This window comes from Protopterus annectens, chromosome 9.part0, assembly GCF_019279795.1.
Source record: "Protopterus annectens isolate FY-2018-M chromosome 9.part0, PAN1.0, whole genome shotgun sequence".
In the NCBI taxonomy this organism is placed as follows: domain Eukaryota; kingdom Metazoa; phylum Chordata; order Ceratodontiformes; family Protopteridae; genus Protopterus; species Protopterus annectens.
In genome coordinates this window covers 1308184553-1308196943 of record NC_056743.1, presented here as the reverse complement: position 1 = coordinate 1308196943, position 12391 = coordinate 1308184553, and the positions used below count along the sequence as shown (strand labels likewise).

The 12391-nt window shown below is 38.1% G+C and overlaps 1 protein-coding gene across 3 annotated transcripts in view; it reads right to left on the bottom strand.

The window, feature by feature from the left end:
* The window catches only part of LOC122812030, a 639997-nt gene that overhangs the window by 59802 nt on the left and 567804 nt on the right, over window positions 1–12391 (bottom strand). For all 3 annotated transcript variants that reach the window (XM_044084271.1, XM_044084270.1, XM_044084272.1), the window contains one exon: window positions 8197–8342. In XM_044084271.1, coding sequence (XP_043940206.1) covers window positions 8197–8342 — 146 coding nt within the window. The remainder of the gene's footprint in view (window positions 1–8196; window positions 8343–12391) is intronic.

Below are 12391 nucleotides of genomic sequence, written 5' to 3'. Positions count from 1 at the left end.
CATTCACAACAGGGAATTGTAATACCAAACAGATAATATATTTGGCTAAATGCACTGTGTGTTCTGGATACTACCTGGGAAAGACAGACAGATGTCTTAAAAACAGGATTTATGACCACATGTATAGAATTAAGAAGAAAGGCACTAACAATGCATTATGTAGACACATTGAGAAGTGTGGGAACAATCATAACTTTAAATTTGGTATTTTAGAGCAGGTAAAGATAAATCCTAGAGGTGGCAATATAAAAGGTATACTAGGACATAAAGAAATAAAGTACCAATTATTGCTTGACGCCACAACACCCCCAGGTTTAAATGACAACATATCTATTAAACCTATATTAGAGGCAAGATTATGAAGTAAAGAAATCAAATGTGTAGTATATTATATTGTTGCAGTCATGCAATGTATATTTGTTATAAATAGATGTGTTTTTCAATGTATGTGTATAGTTATAGGTTAAGAACATGTAAGGTCCAGATATTTTACACAGAAGCATAGTTAGTATGTTTAGTAGATAGGCTGCATACAGCTTTAAATAAGTGAAGTCTCTGTTTAAACCTAATGGCGCCAAAAATCCTATTTAACTAATTAAGGTTTAGTGCTACACGTTCTGATGAAGTCCACTGTGGGTGGATGAAAGCGCTTAACCTGTAGCACAGCTACAAATTATTTTATTTCATTTTATCTTTTGTATGTTTTAAGAGTATTCATAATAAATTCATTCTTTACAAACTACCCGAGTCATTTTTCTTGGAACCCAGGCTACAACGTTTGCCAATGATTTGTTTTCTAGTTTCACAAGGAAAACAGACTTAATATTAATAGTAAACTTCTATGCCCTTAAAATTCACATTTACTGAAAAAACTTCGGATCATAATGGAGCTCATAAACAAGATATAGGGGACTTGCAGACATTGGACTCACCCCCAGTTTGGCTTTGTCAAGGGAAGATCATAGGCCATTGATGAGGGAAAGCAGTCCCATACAGCTACCTTGACCAACCCATATGTCACAAGATGGGTTGCAAACTGGCTTAAGGACAGAACCCACAGGGTTAGAGTTGCTGCGCTATGTCAGACTTTTGGCATCTACTTCTCAGTACAGGCCAACATGGGAGCAGATAGCTGGTGCCAGAGCCATGGCCTGAAGTTAAACGCCAAAAATGTATAGTCATACCCTTTGGGAAAAACGGTGACAATCCACTAAACACAGAAGAGGTTATCACAGTACAATGCCCCATTCGGGATGTATCTCACCCAACATCTGCAGCAATTGTGATATGTGCCTGACATACAAGGCCTTGTCCAACCCGAATTAATGGACATGCTCCACCTATAAATAGGACATGCTGGAGGGATATTTTTATCACACAGAAGACCCCTATTCTGTGATAAAAATCCCGGTCCACCGTGAGGCAGAGCACACCTCGCTAGGAAAATCTAGACCTGTGGATCATCTCTGTGTCACTGCTGGACAGAGGCACAACAAACTAATGGGCACAGTATTTTTTTCATATAATAAATGCCTTAGGGCAGATAGCCTAGTATAAACCTATGAACCTATGAACCTATGAACCTATGAACCTCACACTCAAAGAAAATGCATCTGTCCAGTGGCAGATTAAGTTTACCTTTGGGCTGTTTTTAAACCATAGGCCTCTTTCATACATTTTGAGGACCATGCATACATACATGTGTTCTTTGATTCACCTTCCTAATTATGTAATACAGCACCACTTATTAGAGTGTGTTTTAAATTTGCAGTTCTGAACATTTTCCACTAAGCAATGAGATCAATCCATTACCATATTTTTGCTAGTTACAGGACCCCCACTATGAACCAGAAAACCCATACATCATACCTGAAGTTACTAGAATCACTCACCATCCAGCCCAGCGCCATACTCATAGGTGATTTTAACTACCCCTCCATTAATTAGGAAGGATACATGATCACTAACATTCAGGTCCAAAGATTTCTTGACTTTGTAAATTCAAATGCTCTGGAGCAGGTAGTCTGTTTTCCCCACTAGGAGACCAAATATCCTAGATCTGGTAATCACAAAAATGGGGGAGTGCTGTACCCTCCCCAAGTATGATGCCCTCACGAGTAAGATCATATCTCTTGAAATAAAGGTAAAACTAGTCCCCCTACCTAATCCAAAAAAGCTTTAAGAACTTCTCTAAGGTAAATTACCCTCTATTAAAGGATAGCATATATAGCTTCCATGCTCGCCCAAATCCAGAAAACATAGAAACATGAGTAAAATGTCCAATGCAGACTGCCTCAAGGCCCTATCCCTGTATTCTGTGGATTACAGGCTTTTGAGGGGAGATCTATGTCTGGCATACAGGGCATTGTCAGACTCCACTGTGATGAACATCCTGCATATCCACAAAACAAACAGTACTAGAATTATCCATTCTAAAGAATCCTTGCTGTCATATAAATAGTTCTTTCTGGAGAGAGAGGTACGTATCCCAGAGACTACCAGTTTATGAAACAGGCTCCCCATCCATGTGAAGCAGAGTTCCTCCCTAATCCAATTCAAGTGCATCTTGGACAATTAGATGGGAAACTGGAAATTCATCCCTGGTTTGGCACTTATGTCTCTAATGTACAAAGGTAACCTGTAAATGATTTATCTCCCAAACCTCTGCTTACACTTATCAAGGATATCAGAACTTGTCAGAGATTTGGGATGCATGGCTAGGCTTAAAAAGGCCCTTGTGGTGGTTAACCTAGTAACACCTATGAACACAGACTATATAAACAACTGCATAGAAATAGCAGTGTAAGAACTAAATAGGTCCAGGTCAAACCGCAAAAACAAGCCACCCTGGTATTAATAGGTCGTACAACAAAAGAAAAAAAAATCCTGTTGAGAAGTAAGAGGGCATGCGCACAAAAGAGAATTAAGTCCCTCATTAGTCTAAACAAGTGAATCAGGGAACTAGTCAAGTCCCCGAAAGTAGACTTTGAGGTACAAATAGCCTCCAGAGCTAAGGATAACCATAAGGCATTTTTCAGTTTTGTCCCAGTGTTCAAGGCAACACCTCAAAATAAACTTTAATCATACTTTGACTTAGGAATGGGGTCCATTGCAGTTATGGTATTAGAAACCCAAAAGGCTTGGAGAAATTATAAAAGCATGAAAACTCAAGGTAATCTATTAAGGAAAAGTGAGAAAAGGAGCGGTCCATACACAGATCTTTCAGGCACATCTTTTGTAATGGCGTCAGCATATGTGAGTGAGCTCGTATATAACACCATGAAGGCTCTGTTCAGCAGCTAGTTTTCCAATGATTAAACCACATCTCAAAATCCATCGTCAGCTAGTTTTTGCAGCAGGAGAGAATGAGCTACAGTCTCAAAAACATGCTTGATGTTCAAAAATATCTCACCTATACACATACCTTTGTACATATTTGTTAGGATTTGACTGGCAAGGTATTAGATGGCAGTAATATTGCTATATTTGGGTATAAAACCATGGTATTTGTCAGTGTCTCAGGAGTCATATATATTTTTTTTTCTAGGCTCATGGCAAGTGGGCACATGTTTGCCATTGGTCTGTAACCTGCTGCATGTGAGGATGTGGAAATCTTTAGAAAAGGTCTGACTGCAACATCTGATGTTCAGATGAATTATTTTAGTGGCGATGGATACATTAAAATATGTTTTAGTGGCTAGGTGAGTAGTAGGCTTCGTATATATAAGGATGCTGGGTATAAAAACATATGAGAGAGCTGTAGTTGAAATCTCATTAATCTAGTAGTTTCATTGCTAGTTTACTGCTGAAGGCTTTGAAATGGAAAAGAGAATCCTGTAAATATGGAAATGAGCTATTGTGGCATGCTTTAACAGTAACGTGTAGGCATTGCATGTGAGGAAATAACATTTTAATGCCATACTGTACGTGTCTGTCTGGATTGCTGATTCAGCATCCCTGGGGATTACTTTTGCAATAACCATCGAGGTTGTCATAGGGAACTGATTTTTTTAAGTTGATATAATAGATGGCATCTGATGCATTAGTCTTTATTCTAGCTTGTCATTTAAGAATTAGGATCATATATCTCTTATATGGATATGCAGGGTCTTTTCCACTTTCAACACCTGCTCGCTTTTGTTTAGCTTTTTTTTTTCTGGAGTTTTTTTTCTTAATTGAAAAAAAGTCTGTCTTGCATGGGGACAGCAAGAATAGAAAAGGTAGAAAGGGCTGAAGTATGTCCATAGCAGTATAAAAAAAAACTTACCAAAAAATATATTGCATCTATTAGCACTTGCTCTGAAGTTTCAGACACACTTGCTTACTGCCATTTGCTTGAAAGAGCAAGTGTTTAAACTTCCACTAACTCAGTCTCCCATTTCTACATAGTCCTGTTTTACATAGCCCTGTTAATATCTGACCTTATAAAGCATATAGCCCTACCAGAAGCCTAACTCTAACCCTAAAACTCTGCCAGGTCCCAACCAGTATCCTTACTCCCTTACCTTAAAATTCCATTCCCCCTCTCAAAACCTAAAGTCCCAGCTCACTCCCTAAACTTAAAACTTCCTGACTGCATAACAACCGTAAACCTCCCCTCCTACTCTCTAAACCTAAAACTTGATTCCCACTTTCTAACCCTGAAGCTTCTTTCCCACTCCCCTATCCCTAAAATTGCTCTCCTACTCCTACCTAATAGCGGCCACACCTACCTCACTTGAACTTGAATAATATGCTCAGGTAAGCTGCAGCAGCTGCTTACCTGAACTCATATTCAAGTTCAAGCACAAGGGGCAGCCAACACGAGCTACAAGATGCCTGAGTCCATGGCTTTGAGACAGTTGTTTTGGAACACCTGGGACTTAGGTCCTTGTAGTAGAACTGTTAACAGCAGGAATACTTATTGGATAAATGGAATATGACGTCTGGTTTGTTAATGCTGCCTCTTCCATCTTCCCTTCCATTCTCCATTATTTGCAAATCCTAAAGCATAAAACCCAGTTTCATTGCTTTTGCCTCCAGACAAGAGTACTGATATTACCTCCTTAAAAAGATTCATTATTTATGCATTTGCTTACTAGGTGGCTTGGCTGGTCTATCAACACTTTTTTAACTATGATCTGGATACAAAGCAAACACAAGTATACAATTAAATAATAATATTCTATAAAATAAGATTCTAAACTCACCTTAGCCAAAGCCTATCTCCTTCCAAGCCTCCTCTATGGATCACCAGTCCTTACCAACCTTCAGTCCTGCCCACTCTCCAAGCTAGATCAAACTTGCAATAAAACTGCTAAAATTGCAGCCAGCTTACCTAATCCATTGTTTAACTCTCAATAAGCTGCATGGCTTGAATTTTCCATCATCTAAGACTGTCCCAAGTTCAGTTAACCTACCTCATACTAAGTAAACCCACTGATTGTCCCTCTCTCGTTAATCTATCTCTTCTCTCCCTCATCCCCTACGCAGTTCAGGAAAAAACTTCTTTTTGAAACATATACACCCAAAATGAACATAGGCAATCTTATATAAAGCATCCATAACAAAAGTCTGGAACAACCTCCCCTCTAATTTGTGAAACATCACACAAACAGTTCAAAATAGAACTAAAACACTTCTTCCAGAAAACTTGAATCTGCCTCGTCAGGATTCTGCCTAACCACACATTTTCTCAACTACTGCAATGTAAGTCCATGGACCAACCCTACTGAACCTTAAACATGCACCCTGCATCAATTGTACCTGTATTAGCATCTGTCTCATTCCCCTTATTTCTTTTCTCTTTGTCAAATCTATTTAATTTTTAAAATTCTTGACTACTAATGGCGTATTCCTGCATGTAATTGTTCTTGAATTGTATGCATTTCTATCATATCTCTCTATATATTAACAACTATGCTGCATTTTTACTGTACATACACTTACTGTGTTATTCTTGTAAGAATTACTTTTGGAGCATTACTCCTCAGGTCTCCACTGAAAATGGGCCTGTGCCCAGTTAGACCAACCCGGTTAACAAATGTGAAATTAATTAATTAATTAATTAATGCTTAGTAACAACAGAAAGATGGGCCAATTCAAAATAAACAAAGAAACTATACAAACATATGATAGGAGCATTCATCTGCTTGTCTAGCACTAAATAACATTCTGCACAACTATGTTCCTAGTCAGTCATTATGATCCAGTGACCAAAAACTCTTATCTGTACACAAACCTATCAAACTAGTTAGGTACTGTCTATATTTCTACCATGTTGCTAAGGTCTGGAACTCCTTATCTCTATCTGTCAAGTCATTTTCTTCCCTCCCATCCTTCAAAACCATTCTGAAAGACTTTCCAGACAAAATTGACTCTGTTCTTGTTCAAAACCAGGATAAATTATATCCCTAAATGTGAACACATACCTGTTCATATCCTTACTCTCCATTCTTCACTCACTTCCTTACTTCTATCAATTCTTCTGCACTGACTTTCTCTCTAACCATACCATAAGCCTGCTTAGGTCTATATTATATCAGCGAACACTTGAAATTGCGAATGCTGTATAATCGACCCAAACACTTCAAAAATCCAAAATGCTGAACACACGGATCAGCGATTTTTTTTCCCAGGGGAAAAAATCGCTCATCCGTAAAAAAAAAAAAAAAAAAAAACAGGGGGGGGGACCCCCACTCCTTAATCGCTCATCCGTAAAAAAAAAAAAAAAAAAAAAAGGGGGCTGGGCCCCCCCCCCATATACCATCTCTGAGATCGCACCACAGTGGAGGAAATGGCAAAGTCCCGAAAACAGCCCAGTAATTTTTTTTTTTCCCTGTTCCCCATTTTGGGTAAACACATTCGCTTACATAATAGGAACCCGCCTGCTTTTCTCTAACTTCATATTGCAATTCTTGCTTGTATTATACCAACTTACATTTAATTTCTCTATAAACTGGCTAGGATTTCTTTAACTATTAAATCATTGTCATGTAACTTGCATCTATGATTAACCCCACCACAGACAATCCCCATATCAACTACAGACACTTCTATGACTGTTCAGAAATTTGACTAAGATAAGATGAATGAATACATACATAAATAATGCCACACAGGAACGTATCTACTCACTGCTGTCAGAATACACTGTTCAGTGTTTTGCAACCCTCCCGCCCAACATACATACCTCTCAACCTGTAACTCTTAACCTCTTAGATCAAGAATAAAGTAAACTAAAAAAAATAATCAAAGACAATATATCAAAATCATGGGATGGCAGTGAGGTGAGCTAAGAAGGTAAGTTGCCAGAATAAGCTTTGCATTGACATGCCTTTCTGAATGCTATTAAATCTGAAACTTAGATATCTTTCATTATATGCAGTGTTTATTTGGTGTGCACATTATGAGGAGAGAGCTGAGCTATGCAGCAAAATCAGAGAGAGTTGAGAGCATCTATGCCCCCATACACATACATACATACATTACACACACACACACACACACCCACACCCACCCACGCTCACACACAGCCACACATCCCCACACGCATACACACACACACACACACACACACACACACACACACACACACACACACACACACAAGCAAACACAGACACACCCACGCACACTCACACAGAGCCACACACCCCCACATGCACACACACACACACACACACACACACACACACACACACACACACACACACACATGCATGCATGCGCGCACACACACACACACTTATGCACGCACACACACAGTCTCTAGAACCTCTTATTTATTACACTCAGTTCAAGTGCACAATGATTTCAGGAGTAAAAGGAAAACAAAAAATTTCCATGTTAAGACAAATTATGGTATTAACTTCATTATGTTTATTTGCTGGAAATCTAACAGAGGGCCCATTCTCTAAGCAAAAGAATGCCTTTCAGGGTGGGCATCATCACAGAATTAACACCCTTCAAGGGGCAGTAATGTCTTTCATCTACAGTGTCAGGCCCCGTAACACCCCTGGTCACGTTAAGTCCTTGATAATACTTACTGCCATCTTTCTTAGACTACCATCCGAGACCAAATGAAACGCACTGCTTAGCTCCTGTAAATATACACAAACATTCACTGTTCATTGCTCAAAATATTATTGGCTTAAAATATACTTTGGTACCCGAACCATTGCATTTATGGTCCATGAAATTCTAAGAGACACTTACGGAGCTTGGAAAAGAAAAACTCGCCAGTCAGCTGTCTGCAGACGAAAGACATGTGGCTTCTTGTTGTATTCACTGGCTACTTCTGCTAAAGCATGATGTATGCTAATGGCTTCCTCTGAGAACTGGCGATGAGGTTTGTATTCATCCTGCATATTGTAAATGAAGACAAAAGGCAGTGAGGAGGTGCATAGCTGTAAAAAGCAATGTATATGCTAGTCTATGAGATGACAGGCAGTTTATTACAAGGTACATTTTTTCAAAATATGTCTGCTACATGGAGTCAGGTGACGCTAAAATATTACAGACTAAAGATTTACACTGATGCTTTCCTAAAACAATATTGGCAGGTGTAGGAAACTGACTCTCATTGAAGAAGACTATCCCACATGAGGGATAGAAATGTACAGGTGGACCTTTTGAATAGCAAATCTATAAGCAACACGTGGAAAAAGCGCCACACAAGGCATTTGTTAGTACTTGTTTTTTTCAACTCTCAAACAACAAAGCAACTGATCAAATTCATAAAAAAAAAAAAAAAAAAACTCCAGTATAAGTAGACTGCTAACTACATTCTGGAGAGTGACATGACAAACAGCAGATTGCTGTGACTACAGTTCATAAGCCATTATGGACTGTGGTTTGATCAACAGAACTGATGCTCCAGGTGATCTTTTGAGGTTTATAGCACAAGAACTGTCACTGTAACAAGTGATATGGCATGTAGAGAAGTAATACCATTTTACAACCAGTTGATATGCTACCAAACTTTGTGCATGTACTAAGTAGCTGATATGATAGTTAATTTTAAATGTAATGAGTAAGTATTGTGTTTGAAAGAAGCTAAGGTACTGGGTCAAACATACTAAAAAAGGCTTGCTAAAAGTTATTTTCAAATGGGAAGAAAACAAAGCACATAAGGGACTGAGGTTTTAGATCACACTTATTAAGCATGAAGGATTATTTACAAAGAAAAGAGTATGTTAAAGAGGCCGTACTGCCATTTGTGTACACACACACACACACACACACACACACACACACACACACACACATGTACACACGTACACACACACACACACACATGTACACACACACACACACACACACACACACACACACACACACACACACACTACTTTTTTCCCAGATCAGTTTGTTATGCAGTGTGCACTAAGGACGCAGAGAAAGTAAACATAACGGTGTTGCTATTCCGTGCCTTTTCACTCAGACTTCTGCTTCTCAGATGATGCACTCAGGTAATACACATGGATTCTCATACTGACACATCCATTAGTTCTACATATGTCACTCTTCTTACATTTTTACCTAGGGCAAACAGAACCAAACTGATATGAGCAGAGGTAATTACTTATTAAACATTTTAATTAGTTTAAATGCTCATGTCATTTTGTTTTATGTTGACATTTCTATCTTGGATCCAAATTCCTTGAACCCCAGTCTCTTATTCTCTCAAAACAGGGAGTAAAAAGGTCCCACAGGCAAACCATTCAATAAAAAAACTGTAAGAAAGATCCAGCTAAGGCAGAGTCTTCACTGTGCAATACCTTAAACCTCCATGGGATACATGCAAATAACCAATTAATGTCACAGTGTTTCTACTACATGGCTTCTGAACGCCCATGATTTTCCACTTTTTAAGTCTTTTTGGAGACATACTGGCTATTGGTGTTTGGCTGTATTCATGTCTTAAAACTTGCTTTGAGATCAGCCTATTTTGCATACTTTTGCAACATACATTGCAATTCCAGTCTAACTTGTACATCCATGATTCCTTCTCCTGATTGCAGATCTCAACTAATTTATACAGCAAAGTCAAAGTAAACTTTATTATCATTCAGAAATCACACAAGTGCAAAAACTGAATGAATTTCTGTGTTCTGGATTCAGCGTGCAGACAGCATATAGACTATTTTCACAGACATTTACACATTAACACCTAGCTATTACATCACAGAGATGCAGGTAGACAGACTAATATTGCACACAATTAGAAACACATCTTAACACTTTCGAACTGAACACTTACTTGCATGAGACTTTGGTATTTCACAGGTACTTGGTTAAGACATTGCATTGATCCTTGCACAGAAAGAGACATTTGAGTATTGCACTGTGAACATTAAGAGTATTTTACTGTGGACCTTAGAGTATTGCACTATGTTTAATTTACAAATTTGCATGTATTGCACTGAAAGAAGAGATATATTACTGCATTGTTACTGCCCTAGATGACCTATAAGTTACAGTCATGGTGAATATTGCACTATTAGGTGAGACTGGTAACCAGATTCTTACAATTTGAGACAGTTTCTGCTGACCCATTTGGACATCATGGAGTGTAGTGGTTATTAGATTTCAGCAGCCTGATGACATTAGGGAAGAAGCTGTTCCAGAATCTCGTAGTTCTGTAACGTATGCTTCGAAAGCGCTTTCCAGATGATAGATGCAGGAACAGCCTGTAAGCAGGGTGAGTGCAGTCTTTAATTATTCCTCTGGCCCTGCTGAGACATCTGGATAAGTATAAGTCATGGATATGTGGTAAGGTGGTCTTAATGATCCTTTCGGCTGTCTTCACTATTCTCTGGAGGGATTTGCACTCAGCGGTAGAGCAGCTTCCTTACCAAACTACGATGTTGTTCATCAGGATGCTTTCTATCGTACCTCTGTAGAAAGTAGTGAGAACTGTTGTTGGGAGATTCGCTCTCCTCAGCTTTCTTAAAAAGTGCAATCTTTGGTGTGCTTTCCAGACTATGGCATTTGTATTTGTATTCCAGAAAGTCCCAGCATGCAATAATCCAAAAAACGCTCATAGGTAATTGGATTAATCTTGAGAAATCTAAAATGCTTTGAAATGATCAAATGTCTTGGATTCAAGTACTTCTGTTATATTTCTTCAGCTTACGCAAATTACCTTTTAAAGGTTTAATTGCTGTTAACAAGCAGTGTAACCCGCGGTGGTGGTGCTGTGGTTGTCGCCTCACAGTAAGACGCTGTCCGGTTCAATTCTCAGCTAGAGCGTCTTCTGTGTGGAGACATGCGTGAATGGGCATACCTTCATTGAAGATTGTGCGTCAGGCCTGGCAAGCCGGTACGTAAAAATCACCTGCCAATCATTAGCGGACCGGAGTTCTGCTGTGGCAACCCCTAACTGGGAAAAGCCGAAACACATAAACAAACAAGCAGAGCAATAGCCTATAACATCAGATACTTGTTCTGTTTACCAATACTGGCACTCTCCTTTAGAATTCCACTTGCTAAATAATGCAGATCCGCTCTTTAAGTATAAGTTGTACATTTCTCTTCATAACATCAGCAATATTAAAATGTCTCAGATAATCATCACTTTTAAAATTCTATCCATGTTCAGCCATTTTATTGTGCAGTGATTCCCAAAACATCTATACCAGTATTCAAGTCTTTGATCTTACACTAATTTCAAAATAATTGCTACTTTGCAAATACACACCTCCACTTCTATAACATATATACTTGCTTTAAAATGCTTTTAGTGTATTTTTTTATTTAAAGTAGCTGTCAATTACTTCACTGCATATAAATTTGTTACAGCTCACACTAAGCAAGTTAATTTTAATTTTACACAACTGGTAAGTATATTTAAAGCAGAATGCCCTCTTTTGTTTAAGCAGGCACAATTCATGGATAATTCCATATAAATGTGTACCCTTCAATATGCTTAATTGTTTCATACTTTTTTCCTTTTATTTTTTATAATTTATTAATCAAGACGGAGTCATGGACACTTTTTAACAAAGAGTTTGGCTACAAGGATAAAGGTGTATTATATATGGACAAATTGATTGATTTACAAAGAAATACTATTTATTTATTTATGCATATATGTAAGTAATTATTTAGGAGGTAGAAGGAAACACATACAAACATGGGTACAACATGCAAACTTTACAGAGGCAATGGACTGTGCACTGGTTAATAATCCTTTTCAAAGATAAACACAATTTTCTAATACATGTGAAAGCCAGGAGTCACAAATCACATTTACAAAACCTATATTACGAGATAATTTACATATCCAACTTCAAATCTGAAAGCATAAACTTAGGCAAATTGGGAAAAAAATTAAATCTATACTAGCAAAGGGTGGCAAGTTAAATACATTAATAAAATTAATAAAAATAAGGCATAAAGACAGACC